Genomic DNA, 18,588 nt, shown 5'->3' with positions numbered 1-18,588 from the left:
CCATTAGACACATACAGGGTACACACTCCTGTTGCCATCTGCATTTGACAAATAAATAAGGGACTAAGGCTCAGAGCAGTAAGTAACTTGCCTGAGTTAAACAATTAGCAAATGACAGAGCAAGAATGTGAATTCAAGTGTGTCTGATTTTGTTGTTGGGAAGTGGGGGGCAGAGTTCAGTCGACCTAGTGAGAAAGAACAGGACCTGCTACTTTAAACCTGACTTTGTTTTAAAGGAAGGGAATTGAGCTCAGTGAGATTTCTCTAAATCCTTGCAGCTGCTCTCCCACTAATCTAAGGTTGTCTACAGTATTTTACAGGAAAATAATTAGTCTAAAATGAGCACTAGGCTCACTCTCTCTCAGATTCCAGCTTCTCCAGCACCAAATGAACCTAATCTCCCTGCTGTGAGAGACAGGCATATTCTCCAAAATAACTTAAACATATTTTCAGAAATTATTTCACAGAAAAAATAAGTGATAGACAAGTTTGCACAGGTCTGGCTCAGTTGGTACAGCATTCGCTTAGTTCAACAGAGCAATAAGTCAGTCTGCATTGTTCCAAGCATATTCTTAATCAAATAGGAATCAAGCCATATGCCTTGTATAATTAGTTACTAAGGACGATAGATGAATAAGATACAGCATGGGCCTTTCTTTAATTCATTCAACTTTGTGCATATAGGTATCACCAGGCTGTAGGAACATGATGTTGTACACAATAGACATTTTCCTTCCTCAGTTCCTACTGTTTACTGTTGAGAAACAGATGCGTACATATAAAACTCGTGCCATATTGGGGTGCCTAGGTGCCTTGTTCGGTCAAGCATCTGACTCTTGATCTCATTTCAGGTCATGATCTCACAGTTCATGGGATCAAGCCCCACAATGGGCTCTGTGCTGACAGCACAGAGTCTCTTGGGATTCTCTCTCTCCCTCTGCCCCTCCCTGCTTGTGTGAGCTCTCTCTCTTTAAATAAATAAATAAACTTTAAAAAAATGCACCAGATTATAAACCATATGATACAAGAGAACGTCAGAGAACATTATTTATGTAACAAATATTTATTTAGTGGCTAACACGTGTAAGCCATTGTTCTCAATTCTGGAGATACTGTAGTGAACAATCTCTTCACACTTACATTATTATTTATAAATCACTTTTTTAAAAAATGGAATCATTGCAAAATACAATCATTGCTTTTTATACTTAGCACAACAATTTGAAGAAAATCACACCTATGAGCTTTATTTTATGGAATTACATGTAGTAAAATCAATGGCAGGGATGAATCTGACGGTGTAGTTGGGTAATAGGAGATGGGTTTTCTCTTTCTCAGTTATTTACATTTTAAAATGTTACCACCATGTAAGGTAGTAGAGAAAAGGTGTGAACACAAACTATTGCTTCTCAGATCTTATAAGGGACACGAAGGGGGCCATGGTCAGGAGAGTGGGGCTCACCTCTGTAACCGATAGGTCTTACATGATTCTTTCTTGGTTATTTGATTCTTCTGCAGCAAAGTCTCAAGACAACCCCTTTTATTTTAAAAGCTACACCTACCCAAAAGCACTAGATTTCATCCTGGGTCAAATTACAATTTACCAATAACCAATTCTCAGCACATAGAAACAGTTGATAAATTATTTTTTAATGAAGTAATGAAGAAAAGGCAGAAAAGGATTTGACTGGACAGAGTAAGAAAGTTATTAAGTAGGAATTTTTACATAGTAACCTAACCTATTTTATTAACTAAAATGTCAGCTAAATTGACCATATTCTTAGCATTTGAAGATTACGTATATACATGTACCTAAAAACAGACTGATGTTTAGGGCCATGATTTTTTCTTTGACCACTAGGATCTGTTGCCATATTGTGACATTACTGAGCAAGCATTAATTCAAGAATAAACTTCACATTCAAGGTGTTTTTATTCTTTGCTTGAAAATGTTGGTATGTCAACACTCTATGCATTCTAATTTAGGAAGTGCTTCTTGATTTTCATGTCAGAAGGATAATTGTTCAGGAGAGAGTTTAGTTATTTTATTGAGGTCAGAAGTGATGATATCCCAGGTGCTGAAGCAAAGAAATCTAGCTAATATGTTGCAACCTTCTTTCCTGGTGTAGATCTCATAGAAAATGATATGTGTGCAGTGCAGTGGAACTGAAGGAGGAGCTGCTCACAAGCCAGGATTCAAGCTGTCCAAGGTCCATTCCACAACCCCATAACCCTCTCAGCTCACTACAACCTATCTCTGGTATACATTAGGCCACAGAAGGGGGATCAGAGACTCTGAACAAAAGCAATTCTGTTTTAAATGATGCACATGTGAAATTGATTTTATTTTTCTAGATTTTGTGGGGGTTTTTTTGCCACAGGTGTTCAGAAATCTAAGCAGATACATAGGTCTGATTAACCTAACAAATAAGTTATTTTTTTTCTTATTCTAAAAGTAATACACTTCCACTATAGAAAGTTAGTTTTGAAAAAGACAGAAATTTTCAAACCATCCTGAATTACACTACTATATTCATTCTTTACTTTTTGTTATATATTTTGCCAGTTTTTTAATCCATCATGATACACATTTGAAAAGAGAACACAAAATAGGATACTTAATAAAAATTCTTTTAAGATTTTCCAATCATTAAATAGTTTGTTTTCAGTTCTGAATCATTACAATTATACCTTGACAAAATGCACAATTTAATATACTTTCACATGCAGTATCAGAATTAACCACTACTATGATCAGTTGAAAATGATCCTGCTTTTGTATAACCAGGAAATAAAGAAAATACTTGCAGTCTATCCATATTATTACTATCTCATATAGTAATGAGATTTAAATTTTCAGAATTCGCATACGCTCATATCTTCTATAGACAATAGTAAAAGGGCCAAGTCAAAAGCTGAGAAATAGTAAGCGCTCAGCATCATAATCTTAAAGTCTAATTAATAAATTAACATGCATTATATACATCCAGATTTTAGTGTTAGCTTATTACACAAAGGGAGCTTCAAGTACAAGTTTCTTGTTGATAGGTTGCTTATCCTATCATATCCAAATGGGCAGATGATAAAATTTAAATATGCATGTGGAACAGTTATTTGAGGACCTATTCATCTCAAATACAGATTGGTTGATGTTTTTTCATTAATTTTCCATACCTTACATATTAACTCATATTCATTTATAGCTGACCTTTAATGAGTTGTGCACAGACTTAAATCAGTAACACTTAAACCTTGCATCTCCACTGATTTGTTCAATTCCTTTCTGAATTAGTAATTTCTCTCTGTTACAGTTTGATTGTATCATTGGTACAGATATTAAATCTCAATGGGAAGTCTGTATTTTTTATAAAATAAATAGCCCCGCTTCTCACTTTCCTGGCAACACTGCAGATTTGGAATGTAAGTGAGAAGGCTCAGAATCAGTTGCCTCTCCTGCTCAGGTTGGTGGAAAGACCTGTGTGGTAAACAGCTTTGGGAAAGGAGGAAGGAATGTTCTTCAGGATAATTGGATCCTGCATTCAAAAGACTCACAGATGGAATCTCTCATTTAGGATTCCTTTAGAAATGATTTGAAATAAACCATTGGAAGTAAAAATCCAATCATTCAGTGTGATGCTTCACTCTGAATCTTCATAAATTGTGTGTATCACCAGATTAAAATTATATTTGTGTCTTTCAGGCCCATAATTCATGTTGAAGTGGCAAATATGTTGACTTCAGAGAAAAACATGCATCCTTTTGGACTTCATCACAGTTAGATTATTTAAGATATTTGCATACAATTTAATATTAATGATTAAACTCTTTTCTGGTAACACTATAAATATAAAATTTTAAATATTAAATCTTTTCAATGTGAGTACTAAAATACAACATATATTATTTATTATATTTAATATTTACTGTTTTCATGTGTATTAAACATTTCATTGATCTTTAATTATTATTAAATTAATATTTAAATATTAGGTTTCTGATAACTTGAATTTACTTTGGATCACAAATATTTGACTTACAGGAATCCAAATCAGTTTCTTCATTTTAAGAATATTTCCTAACTTATCAGAGTCATTATAATTGTTTTGGTTAAGTCTGAATAGTTCATAATTCAGTAAGGGTGCATTTTAAATATAGTGCATAGATTAGCTTGGCTAAACAATGTTTCACATAGGAAACATTCTCTAAATTCTCTCTGAGACTGACAGCTAAGAATGGACGGCAAGATTCTCAGAGAAAAGAACTGTTTATTAAAATGTATTTAATGTATGAACTGAAGAGCTAATTATGCATCCATTCTTTAGTGGCATTTAAGATGACAGCTGTGTGGAAGCAAGGAGGATAATATTAATACACTGTCTTGAAATGAATGAAAGCAAAAAGAATTTTGTGCTATATTCTAGGGTATTTGAGTGCCTCACTTCAAGACGATTGCAGAACACAAAACCCATTTTGTGTTCAGAGGCAGGAATGATTATTATCCCAGTATGAAAATAAGCCCTGAATTGATTTATCTGTGAAAACAGCAAAAGAAAATGAAGCTAACTGGCAATCATGCCATCCATGTGATTCAAGAACAAAGACTGTCCATTTTTAAGAGTAAGTGGAAATATAAATTTGAGGAAATTGATTTTACAAATGAATATGAGTTCCTTAATATGGGCAAGAATTTACCAGACATTTTAAAAACTAATGTATACAACCAATTTATTTTTCCTAGGACTTATTAATATTGAAATTGCTACATGATAGGCTACTGAGAAAAATACCACTGTTATTTATTCTGTTTAACTTTTAATATAGATTTTTAAACTCTATTTTTAACCAAAAAGATTAATGAAATGGCGCTTCTAAAGTATTTTTTACGTTTACTTATTTATTTTGAAAGAGAGAGACAGTAAACAGGACAGGGGCAGAGAGAGAGAGAGAGAGAGAGAGAGAGAGAGAGAGAGAGAATCCCAAGCAGGCTCCACACCCTCAGCCTAGACCCCAATGTGGAGCTTGAACTCACAATGCATGAGATTCTATGAGATTAATTACAGATTTTAGAATCACCTGGTTAACCTTGAAAAAAATACCAAAGTCCAGTTACTACCCAAGATCAGCTCCATCACAGTTTTGGACATAAGAACTGGGCATCAGTTGAATAGTGGTATCAGTGGTCCTATCCGAAGCTAAAGTTGAGAATAAGTTTTAGATACATACATGGGAACTTGATGAAAAGTAGCCAATGATCTTAATATGAATGGTCAAAACTGTGCCAGGCACTTGCATCCTTAAAGGCACCACACAAGTTATGCACAGGCTGCCTTTAGAACACTGGGTACTTTAAATGCAAATATTGTGTTATAGGACCTGACATTTTCAGTTCACTTTAAAAAAAAAAAGCTGTAAGTTTAAGTAATGGAAAATAGAATTTGTCCTTTTTTTGAACAATGGTGTGCTGAACAGTTAAATCTTAAACTTGACGTTGTCTAAAATACACCCAACAGATAGAGAGTCCACAAAAAATTATAGCCCACAAGCACCCAACAATTCTCTTGTTGAGACAATAAACCAAGCCATAGGAAAGTTCTTTTATCACTTTCTTTTCTGCTGAGCTAATGGGGCAATCATTTTAACTGATGGGGAGGGAGGAGTTGAGTGATTTATTGTCAGAATCTTGGGGTGAACAGATCATGTACAAAAAGTATATTCAATATGACATAGATTTTCATTTAGAATATATAAAACGAGCTGTTTTTAAAACACAAAGTACAGAATACAAAATATAAAGCTGGGAAAACATTTTCTTAGAAATACACTAGCAAAGAAAAAAAATATACTAGAGGCCTACCACCTTAGGGGGTCTTTATAATAAATTTCCACAGTTTGGGGAGATTTTTATGTTTATTAAAAGAGGATATGAATTTTAAAAAGACCAGGACACCTTGTCCTGAAATAAATGTGTAACATACATTTATCAAATATGTCATAATTTATTGAATGATTCAGTGGGAACTGATATATATGCTGAAAAAAAGTATGCCAGTTGAAAATATAATTATGATTATTGATGACTAATATCAGTGTCTTTTTGTAAATGACCTAACCGTATGAAGATCTTGTCAAACCTTTAGTTCTGCTGGTAACAAAATATGCCAGGGGATGGGGAGGATGGATCTAGAACACTTAGGTCAGTTTCTCTGGAGCCTGGCAACTGTGCAGGAAGATTCCAGAAATCCCCTTGTGATCAGGGGAGTATAGCAGCAGAAGATAGACAGATACCCCTGGAGGCCATTAGCATTCGGAAATTCCAGCAGGGATAGGTCCAGTTATGGGCCAAGAGCTAGGTAGGATTTGGCTGCTGAGAAGACTGGGGAGAGCAAACAAAGAAATTAGGGTGAGTGCTTAGAGTTAGCCCAAATGTCACAAGTTAAGGGCACAAGTGTCCACAAAACTGCCCCTACTTCACACTCCAGTCACACATTTGGGAGACTCTAGACCACCCTCTCTTCTGACCATTTGGCTATAGATTTGGAATTCCCACTACCCCCTTGGGTTTGATAATTTTTCAGAATGACTCACAGAAGTAAAGGGCTTCTGTAAAGAAAGGGCTCTAACTTACAATTAATTTTATTGGAGCAAAAGGAAAGAAAGCAGAAGGAGGCAAAGAGAGAGATGCATAGAGCATGGCCTGGGTGAATCCCAAATATGAAGCTTTGAAAGTCTTCAGGATGGCACTATCCCTCCCGGCATACTGATGTGTAACAACACACAAGGTATTGCCAAGCTCTTGAAAACCTCAGTGCCCAGAGTTTTCATTATAGCTCCATGATGCAGCATGAATGCCTGAATCATCTCCAACTCCTGCCTCCTTTTCTCTCCAGATTGGGCTTATATCACTTGGTTAATGCCCAAATCCTCTAACCTCCTGGTTGGTCTTTCAAGTGGGACCAGCCCACATCCTGAGTCATCTCATTAGCATGAACTATCCTGTGTGGTCTGAGGAGCCACCACTGATAACAAAGACCTTCCCATCACTCCAGGACATTCCAGAGTTTAGACTTAACTTCACAGTAACCAGGGACAAAGGGCAGCCAAAATGTTTGTTTCCAGAGGGAGAGGGTGGTGGTAACAATGTGAGCACCCACCTGGGAAAGCAGGCAGAGGCATGCTGAGAGGAAAGCAGAGTCAGAGCTGGTCACTGTCAACATTTTGCTGAGCTTAAAACCTGGTATTCTGTAACTCCCATAACTTGGTGTTGCTCTAAGAATATACTCTGGGCTCATTTCTGTTCTCAAGTATAGAAATGACAGATGTGAGGGGAGTAAGGCAATCAAAACTGTTACAAATTCAGTTTCTTTGTCTATGAAGCTATGCTACCTAGCGTACCTTCTTCACTGAGTTGAGGGCATTATTGGAATTCTTAGAGAAGAGAATCATAAAATAGTATTTTGTATCATCATTCTTATCCTTCCATTATTTTTCATAAAGTTCTTATGTACAAAAAAAAGTCTGTGGCTGAATTCTGCAGACTTTTGATTGATTCAGGATTTTATTTCACAACAGTAAAAGTATTTTTTAAACTCAACTCACAAAAGATTCTACGTTGTGTCCAATTATCAGCCACCTTTTTTTTTTCTGTACCTTCCATTTTGGAATATTTTGCATATTTTTTCTCTTCTGTTTTTCATTTTTAATGTTTATTTTTGAGAAAGAGAGAATGTGAGCAAGGGAGGGGCAGAGAGAGAGAGAGAAAGAATGTGAAACAGGCTCTAGGCTCTGAGCTGTTGGCACAGGGCCCAGGGTGAGGCTTAAACTCAAGAACCAGGAGATCATGACCTGAGCTGAAGTCAGACCAGACGCTTAACTGACTGAGCCACCCAGGTGCCCCTATGCATATTTTCAGTATGTACTACATTTTAAAAATTCATATTTGTTTTTATATCAACAAATGGACTTTGGAGTCAGTTTACTTATCCGTTTCATCGTCCACGTGGGCAATGGAAAACAGCTGCTTTCAAAAACCACTTAGGGACTTCACCTAAGAGCTTCTTCAAAGACTAAAATGAATTGCACTGTTTTCGAGGAACTATTGGTATTTAGGAGAAGTTCCCCAGTAGCTAAGAGAAGCTTTTAAGAAGCCCCAAAACACCCAGCCCATCTCTGGCATGTGGGATCACTACCAGAAATCATCATTATCATTCTTAGGATGAATCAAAATAAGCAATAAAAAAAACTAATCTATAAATATTTACTAGTTGCTAAGGGAAATATGTTTTTTCTCAACATATTAAGCAAAATGAAATCATTAATTTGCTGAAATACAACAGGTATCTAAAGTTTGTGTCTTATACTTGAAACCTTTGGTTCGTTCTACTTGTTTCTTCCCCTAATTGGTCCATTTCCATGCAACAACAAGATGACCTTCCTTTTGAGAAAAAGAGTTTAAAATCTTAACTATACCAACAACACTCATTGTATTTCAAGACCCAAGACATTTTTTTCAATGAATACTGTAGAATACCTGTACTTTAGTTGATCATCAAAGTCATCAACTCCAGTGCTCTAAAATCAAGGGTCAGATCATGCTAGACTGTGCATGGAATTCCTTGCTAAGGAATTTGGACTTGACCTTGAGTATGCTACAAGAGCAATTGACCAGGCAGGCCTCATCATTTGTACTAAGAAAAGTCCCTCTGGCTAGAAGGTGAAGAAGAGTAGGAATGTACACATACACACATTAGGGGAATGTGTGTGTGTGTGCGTGTGTCTACACACACAAAGATATACCTATGTATAACATATTACAACATATCACATCATATTGTGTGTGTAGACACACACACACACACACACACACACACACATATATATATATATATACATATATATACACACACACATTTAAAATCATGGAAAGACCCAAAAGATATAACTAGGTAGATGAGCACTCTGGGCAAAGATGAGAATGGCTTGGCATGGAATAGGGTTGGTAGGGATGGAAAGAGATGGATGAGTTAAATGCATATTAAGGAATAAAATGTAATAATCCACATTAAGGAAGAAAAGACAAAGCTTGATGATTGATTAGATTGACTGAGCAAAGGTGAGAGGATGCCAAGGGTTTTGATGAGTAACTAGACAAGTTGTAGGTGGTAGCATCAGTCTCTGCAATACAAAACTTGGGAAGAGCATTAAGTATTTGGAGAAAAAGATGAGTTTAGTTTTGGGAAACACTGACTTTGAAACACCTGAGGAGATGCCCCTCAGGCAGTTAGATATACATGTCAGAAGCTCAGAATGGTCTGTAACAATTAAAATGTATCATCCGTATGCAGATTAAGAAACTTACCACCTGCCAAAAAAGTCTTTCAAGTAGAGGCAGAACCAGAATTCAAATGCAGACCTGGCTAGAGAGCCCTGAGACTCCCATTCGAAGTGAAGAGATCTGAGGGAAGGCTATGGCTTCTTTTATGGGTACAAATGAAGGTGTAAAATATTTAAGTAGAATTAATTTATTCAATAAATAATTACCAAGTGCCTGCCATGTGCATCACAACCCTCTGGAGTTGAGAAGAGAGTGCTTAGAAAGGCCCAGCCCTCTGATACTCTCTAGATGGAATATTCCAAGTGTTACTTTTTTCTAACAGGGAATATCTAATTAAAAATTTGAAATAGTGATAAAAGCTGTAAATGCTTCTCAGAGGCTGACTGAATTTCCTGAGAGCGTAACTGATGGTGAACTCAAAGTTAACTCTTCTTAGAACATAATTCAGTATGTTCATCTGTGAAAACAGATGCTGGTCACCCATATTTCCCCTTCTGTACTATAATATTTTACCCTCTGTATTTTGTAACAATAAACTCTGCGATTACACATGGTGGCAATACAAACTATGTAGATAAAATTGTTGAACCATTAGGTGCCAACGTTTCATTAATATTTTAAAATGCTCAGGGCAGAGCAGACATGCTTTCTATGTTAGAGGAATGAACACCTAGATTTGCACCTTAACAAATTCAGTTCAAGCAGCCCACACTCTTGTTAACAAAATTAAAGCTATGCTCTCACTCATTTAGCTAATAATTTGTTGTAGGAACCACTAGTTATAAAGTAAATCAAGGGGATTAGAATAAATGAAGTCCTATTTCCTAGGCAAGAAAAGGAGAAAGGGAGTGGAAGCCAGGAGCTTCTTTCAGATGAAGGCAGTGGTAGAAAATGGTAAGATGATTATAGATAAAAATTCTGGGTCTTCCAGACAAACTTTCTGAGCTATAATTTTCTCATCTTTAAAAGGAAGACAACGTTGGCACATACCTTACAGGAAGTTGTGAGGATTTGCTAATAATACACATAAAATGCCCTACACTGTATTTGGCCCTTGGAAGATGTGATGACAGGGAATATCTCAATTTTTTTTAAAAGGATAGGTATTTAAAAATAAAAGAAAATGCACATTGTTATAGTGAGTTACAAGAACAAAACATCTAATCTAGCATATTCTCTTTGGGAATAAATAGCAATGACAAAACATGTAAGAATATATTCGAAAGGTGCTTTTAAGTAGAAAGATATGCCTTAGAGAAATATGAGAAATTTAACTGAGACCAACAAATGGAGTGGCTTAGAGCCAGGTGAATTTTAATCAACCTTGTAATGTTCTTAAATGACTGGCAAACCAGATGCCAGTGGTTTGTAATAATAGAAATTAGATTTCCCACTTTCCTTGTGGTTTTTACATACTGGTTTCTAGTATACTAAAAATAAATAGCATGAGCTCTCCCTTTTTGTTGTGGTATTTTTATTTTGATTTTTGGGGGTGTTGTTGTTGGTGTTGTGTTATTGGTTTTATTTTGAGAGAGCGCAAGAGAGAGTGAGAGCGACAACAAGAGTAAGAGAGAATCTTAAACAGGCTCCCCAGTGAGCACAGAGTCCGACACGGGGCTCGATCCCACAACCCTGGGATCGTGATCTGAGCTGAAATCAAGAGTCAGATGCTTAACCCGACTGAGCCACCCAGACACCCCTTATTTATGTTATGGTATGGTATGGTATGTTAATGTGGTGAGTTAAAAAAAATTTAGGTTCTTTTTAAGATATCAGAACTATATGGCACAAAAACAGACACAGAGACCAATGGAATAGAATAGAAACCCCAGAACTAGACCCACAAACGTATGGCCAACTCATCTTTGACAAAGCAGGAAAGAACATCCAATGGAAAAAAGACAGCCTCTTTAACAAATGGTGCTGGAAGAACTGGACAGAAACATGCAGAAGGTTGAAACTAGACCACTTTCTCACACCATTCACAAAAATAAACTCAAAATGGATAAAGGACCTAAATGTGAGACAGGAAACCATCAAAACCTTAGAGGAGAAAGCAGGAAAAGACCTCTCTGACCTCAGCCGTAGCAATCTCTTACTCGACACGTCCCCAAAGGCAAGGGAATTAAAAGCAAAAGTGAATTACTGGGACCTTATGAAGATAAAAAGCTTCTGCACAGCAAAGGAAACAACCAACAAAACTAAAAGGCAACCAACAGAATGGGAAAAGATATTCGCAAATGACATATCGGACAAAGGGCTAGTATCCAAAATCTATAAAGAGCTCACCAAACTCCACACCCGAAAAACAAATAACCCAGTGAAGAAATGGGCAGAAAACATGAATAGACACTTCTCTAAAGAAGACATCCGGATGGCCAACAGGCACATGAAAAGATGTTCAGCGTCGCTCCTTATCAGGGAAATACAAATCAAAACCACACTCAGGTATCACCTCACGCCAGTCAGAGTGGCCAAAATGAACAATTCAGGAGACTATAGATGCTGGCGAGGATGTGGAGAAACGGGAACTCTCTTGCACTGTTGGTGGGAATGCAAATTGGTGCAGCCGCTCTGGAAAGCAGTGTGGAGGTTCCTCAGAAAATTAAAAATAGACCTACCCTATGACCCAGCAATAGCACTGCTAGGAATTTATCCAAGGGATACAGGAGTACTGATGCATAGGGGCACTTGTACCCCAATGTTCATAGCAGCACTCTCAACAATAGCCAAATTATGGAAAGAGCCTAAATGTCCATCAACTGATGAATGGATAAAGAAATTGTGGTTTATATACACAATGGAATTCTACGTGGCAATGAGAAAAAATGAAATACGGCCTTTTGTAGCAACGTGGATGGAACTGGAGAGTGTGATGCTAAGTGAAATAAGCCATACAGAGAAAGACAGATACCATATGGTTTCACTCTTATGTGGATCCTGAGAAACTTAACAAGAACCCATGGGGGAGGGGAAGGAAAAAAAAAAGAGGTTAGAGTGGGAGAGAGCCAAAGCATAAGAGACTCTTAAAAACTGAGAACAAACTGAGGGTTGATGGGGGGTGGGAGGGAGGAGAGGGTGGGTGATGGGTATTGAGGAGGGCACCTTTTGGGATGAGCACTGGGTGTTGTATGGAAACCAATTTGTCAAAAAATTTCATATAAAAAAAAAAAGAAAAGAAAAAAAATTTAACTACCATAAAAAAAATAAAAAAAATAAGATATCAGAACTATAAACAACTAGCTATGTAGGGTCTAGCAAACTGTGAGCATAAAATCAGTGCTCTCAATAATCTCCATGATATTCTATATCCTTTCTAAATGATTCCTAAAGTTAATGTACTCTGAGGGTGGCATTTTAAACCTACTTCTGTAAAAATAAACATTAAAAGTTTGCTTTCCAGGTACTTAAATGATGCTGACTTTTCCTAAATTGGTGCCTTGTTCCAATGCTTCAATTTCCCCACCAAGAACCTAAACTCAATATTGATAGCATCTCTGGAACAGAGAACACAGCTTTGTAGCTTTAAATATCATCCAGATTTTTCTTTCCTGCTCTCAATGCTCCCCAAACTAGGTGGTCTCAGGGCAGGAATGAGAGCACATTTAGAATTGCACACCACTGGGGCGCCTGGGTGGCTCAGTCGGTTGAGCGTCCGACTTCAGCTCAGGTCACGATCTCGCGGTCCGTGAGTTCGAGCCCCGCGTCGGGCTCTGGGCTGATGGCTCAGAGCCTGGAGCCTGCTTCCATTCTGTGTCTCCCCCTCTCTCTGCCCCTCCCCCGTTCATGCTCTGTCTCTCTCTGTCTCAAAAATAAATAAAACGTTTAAAAAAATTTTTTTTAAATAAAAATAAAAAAAGAAATGCACACTACTTAATAAATCTGATTCTGCTAAAAGCAGAATATTTGAGATGCAGAAGCTTTTGAAGTCACTAGAATAACATGGAAAGCACAAGAAGAGTTACCTGGGTAATTTACACCCCTTTATCAAAGTATAATATTCCTCAATGATGCTTATTAGCATGTAACAGAGATGCATTCTATGGAATTCTGTAAGACTTGACTCAACTGGGGGAAAAAATCAGTCTAAATTAAAAGAACAGAGGTGAAGTAATTTTTAAAAGATATATTAATATATTTCAAATATATGCAACACTATCCCCTAATTGCTAACAATGTGTCTGTAAGAATTCTGTTTTACTTATTTTACAGAATTGATTTTAAAATCCTTTTTGGTTAGTAACATCATCTGTTTAAATGTAGCTTACAGATACTTATGGTGTTCTTCCTATGTATCTACCACAACAGAAGGGCTCTCCCCTCCTAGATCTTAGAATCTAGTTTAAGAAACAAGGCCAGGTGATACAAAATAATTAACATAAGAAAGTCTTCAAAGAAGGTGAGTTCTCTTAAATAGGTTCAACAGTACCTCAATTTTTAGTTACTCTGTATATTTGCTCAGAAAATTACTTCTTTGAGATGATTAGATGTTAGAGCTCAATCCAAGTTCAACTGAATAATGAAAATTAGTAGCTCTCTCTCCTCTAGGCCTTCCCCAGCATTCTCTTCAACTATAAATGTACTATAATCTATGAAATTTCATACTAGTTTTGTCCTGTGATCTCCTAAAGACTCCTTAAAGTATCCTCATACTCAGGGCTCAGTACAATGACTAGCATATAGGAGATCTTTAGTAAAGAAAAAAAAATTATTTCATGAATGCTTTGTCTCCTTCCCTCTTTATTTCATATACTGTATGGTACATTAAAATCTGAATTGGTAAGCCTAGAAATGGTGGGAATTTGATCAAGTCACTGAAGCCTATTTCTCATATCTTCATTTACTATTTCCACATCCCCAATTCGGTAAACCATTCCAGTAATTTCAACTTGTTAGGCAGCTATTTTGCACATTCTCTGAGGAATTATTTGTTATCTAATTGCTCATTCACATCCATAGTCTAGCTAGTGCTTCTCATATGACAATGATCCTGATACTGAGAGCATCTTACATCCTTTATTATTTTCCAAAAGGACAAAGAAAGATTACCTCTAAGTTTCATTGTCTGTGTTATATTTAAAATGGCATCCTACACCATATCATGGGAATAGAAACCACTGGCAAGGACTCCAAAATTTGTATGAATCTCTAAATATTTTAAGTCCATCTTGTCTGCAGAATAGTAGAACCCAAAGAAAGACAAGCAATTTCTAAGTCTATTCTTGGGCCTTTCTTTATACTTCAAATTTTAGAGAATTCCCATCATAAAAACCTTACAATGATTTGTCTCTTCCTATGCTTGGTTCTTTTCCATGTGCAAGGTTCTATGGTGGCCTCACATTAGAATCTCTTTAGATGTCTAAGCATCACTTCTATCTCTGATACTTGCAGTGAAGAAATCCAATGGTAGGCAACGAGGGGACTGGCTGACTCTGTAAGGCTCAATGACACACTACATGATGATAAAGTTGAGTCGGTGCTCTCCAGTCCAGATTCAAAGAACATAACTTCACTAAAAGAGGCTGGCTTGTATGATCAGGTGATTGTAAACATTTGGCCATCTATAAACATTCTGATATTAGAAAAAAATGTAGACCAAGGAAATTTGGCACAAATAGAAATAATACCTTTCCTGATCTCAATTCACTATTAGAACATGAATTAAGTGAAATATATCCTGATTCCTCTGTTAATGGGAAGGAATCTCAGAAAATCTAAAACTTTGATTTATGTAGGAAGTCATTTTGGCTGCCTTTCTGGTCACAGTTGTCCTAGACTAACAGTATTTCCCCTTCCAAGACTTCAGCAAGGAAGAAAGAACAGTACAAACTTACAGAGAATTAAAAGAGCATATTTTTGTACAATGACACATGCTTTTATACTTTTTTGTAATGGGATTCTACTATCATTTTTTATGGAATCCAGTCACGAAATACTTTTGCTATTTAGCTACCTGACCCTCTTGAGTAATAAGTCTGACTTTAACTCCAAAATATTTAATATTTCTAGTTCTAAAGCTTTTCATATTAATATCAAATGTCTTCAGCTCAAATATTATGTTTGTAAGGTTGTCATTGGGAGCTTTTTCTGCCTCATACATGCTCTGTTTATTCATTCATTCATCCTGTCTTTCATGCCATCTTTCACTGTGTTCAACCCCTACTAGGCACGGCACTTTTTCCAGGCACTGAGGATACAACAGTGAATAGCGACACTCCCCATTTTAACGTTAGCCAAAAGTTAGGAAATGAAAGGTTTTAGCCCATACATTAGCTTCCCTAGAGCTTTAGATAAAATCAAGTACACCTAAATCAATGAGTTCTTATTAAATACTTAATGTGCCCTGGGGCCGGTTCTCAAGATTATGTCAGTTTAAAAGTTCTGACAAATCTAAGGTAGCTATGGCAGGTATTGCTATCACTCTGCTTATGTTGTTTCACTATTTTGCAGAAACTACCAAGAACATTAAGCATCTGACAAAGGATCCAGGACTGGGAAAACTTGAAACTTATATTATCTCAGTTTCTGAATCCCATAGACTACAACCCAGGGATCTCTAACACTCTAGCACAGAATGAAGCAAAACATATTATATTCCTTTCATTAAATGCATTAATAAAACTGATTAGAGTTGGGGGCATCTGGGTGGCTCGGTCAGTTAAGCATCTGACTCTTGATCTCAGCTCAGGTCATAATCTCACGGTTTATTGGGTTTAAGCTCCACATTGGGCTCTTCACTGACTGTGTGGAGCCTGCTTGAAATTCTCCCTCTGCCCCTACCCTACTTGTGCTCTCTCTAAGTAAATAAGTAAACTTAAAAAATTAAAAAAGAACTGCTTAGATTTTACCACTAGAAGACAAGGACATTGACATATTCTTGATATTCATAGTCAAAGTATAAAACTCATATTACATAAGACCAAGAAGGCACTTGCTAGTTCTGGAAGTAGAATTGGTTTTCCCTTCTACTACATCAAAAAGTTTTATTTAATCCAAAAATAAATACATACAATTATTTTTCACAGTGTCTTACTGAGAAATTAGGGCAGCTTTAGGAAATCCTGTCCTCAAGAGATCACATCAGAAAGACCAACATCCACAGTATCCAACCAAAAGAAACAACATAATCTAGAGCAGGGATCTGAAAATCTTTTCTGTAAAAACCCAGACTCCTTCACATCCATTTTAGGCTTTGCAGACAGTACGGTCTCCCTCACAATTACTCCATTCTGCCTTTGTAGAGTGAAAACAGCCATAGACAGTATGCAAATAAATAAGCATGACTGCATTCCATAAAACTATTAAAAAAACAAAAACAAAAACAAGCAGCTAGCCACATGTGGCCATAGTTGGCCAACCCATGATCTAAGTAGATCTGTATTCTGAGAAAATGTAATATTTCTCATTTTTGTTTAGTTTCTCATTTCTATTTTATATCTTATCAAACACTGAGATAAACTTAAGCATATACCTTAAACAATGGAAAAGATAAATTTTTCATTAGGTATCATTTTTAATAAAGAAGTTCTGATGAAGAATATCTCCCCAAAAAAACATTTAAATGCTATTTTTTTCCTATGTTGATAGGCTTTTAATACTTGTTCTACATTGTATATCACTCTCCTTTGTTTTATATACAGTATAGTGAGTACAATTTAAATTTTTCTTACTGCTTTTCCTTAATTTCCCTGAACTGTGTACAAAAATATTCTTAGGGTCACTTGAACTATGTAGAGACATGCCCTACATCAGTTGGCCTCAATCTGCAGTTTCTTTCCAGTTGATATGTCCATTACCATCATTATCCTATATATTAGCTGTCAATGTCAGTGTGTCTCTTTCTACTAATCCCTTCTATGTCCCTACTTCCTTTCACCAGAGCTCCTTGCATAAAGTCAGCTCTCAACTGAAAACTGAATGAGGATTGAAAGACCCACATAACCTAGCTTCAGGAGTTACATAAAAGTAATCATGACCCCAGTATTAAGTCCCCAGCCCTTTGAGGGAGGCCTGCATTCCTCTTCTGGGAACACGGACTTTACAAAGGCTATTTTCCCCAATACTCAAAAGCTTGCCATCTTATTTCTTGTTGTTGTTGTTGTTGTTGTTGTTGTTTGGCTAGGTTCCAGAACACAAAGTTACTGGAAAATCTGATTAACAGGTAAATGAGGAGTTTTCTTAGTGTAGTAATACCTCTTTATTTTCAAAGTACTTGTAAAAACTGACATGAGCATATTCTTTATTGATTTTACTGCTTAAATTTACTCTGTTCCACTGTCACTAACTTTGTCTAAGATAGTTTAGCAGAAGGATCTCATCCTGTACCACTTAAGAATCTTCTAGGGGATCAATGGAAAACAGCAAGCCCCAGGTGTCACCCTGTAGTTTTCTAATCATTAAGTTTGGGAGACAGAGAACAGGCATTAGTCATTTTTGGTTTGGTTTTGTAGTGTCTTAAGATTCACAGGTTGTTTCTCAAGTTAATCAAAGGCTAAGCACCCCTAGATTCCTATATCCACTTTCTTTTAGATGCCTGCATAAAGAATAAAATATGGAGTGGTTTACACAGATACTCTTCTCTTTTGTGGCACAAAATTTTGCACTTAATAAATGTGGAATTATCCAAGGACTTTAACTTTCTCTTCTTCGAAGAACGCCCTGCAAGTTTAATTACACATGGCTGCATTTCAAAATATATACTTTTTTTGATGATCTCACCATGTGGAAAACATAGTAAGACTTTAGCCTTCAGTGTTGAGATCTTTTTTTTCTTTTTTTCTGGGTCAACTCTTGTGTCTTAAATGACTGTTTTTGGTAACTGTGAAATCATGTGAATGTTATTGTCTTTCTCTTGTTCATAGCACCAGAAGAATGGGCCACAACCCGCTCCAGCCTGAAGGCACCACCGCCAAGGTCAGCCAGAGGGGGATACAGGGAGCACCCCTATGGTAGATATTGAAGGTCCTTCTCACCCGTGACCTCACCTCAAAGACAATTCATAGCCTGTGGTCTCCACATAAACAGCAACAAGACAAGTAATAGTCCTTTTTTTTTTTTTTTTCCTATTCTAGGGATAACTGCTCATGATTTCTCCCATATATTTCTTGTATTTCCCCCTATACTGTTGGCGTGACATTGACACTAGTATTATTTTACAAAACGGACTAAAAAAGACATTGGCAAGCACTGTCTATAAACCATTCAGTAGGATGATATTCTCCTGGTTGTTTTTCATTGTTGTGTGTAATCTTTTTTTT

General features: G+C 36.6%; 1 protein-coding gene across 2 annotated transcripts in view; it reads left to right on the top strand.

The window, feature by feature from the left end:
- The window catches only part of KHDRBS2 (KH RNA binding domain containing, signal transduction associated 2), a 591,209-nt gene extending 572,864 nt beyond the window's left edge, over window positions 1–18,345 (top strand). For both annotated transcript variants that reach the window (XM_047859593.1, XM_047859594.1), the window contains one exon: window positions 18,193–18,345. In XM_047859593.1, coding sequence (XP_047715549.1) covers window positions 18,193–18,290 — 98 coding nt within the window. In that variant the 3' untranslated portion in view covers window positions 18,291–18,345. The remainder of the gene's footprint in view (window positions 1–18,192) is intronic.
- Window positions 18,346–18,588: the final 243 nt, after the last annotated feature.

This window comes from Prionailurus viverrinus, chromosome B2 (assembly GCF_022837055.1).
Source record: "Prionailurus viverrinus isolate Anna chromosome B2, UM_Priviv_1.0, whole genome shotgun sequence".
Classification (NCBI taxonomy): domain Eukaryota; kingdom Metazoa; phylum Chordata; class Mammalia; order Carnivora; family Felidae; genus Prionailurus; species Prionailurus viverrinus.
Note: the sequence above shows the minus strand (reverse complement) of the source record. Positions and strands in the feature narration are given on the sequence as shown.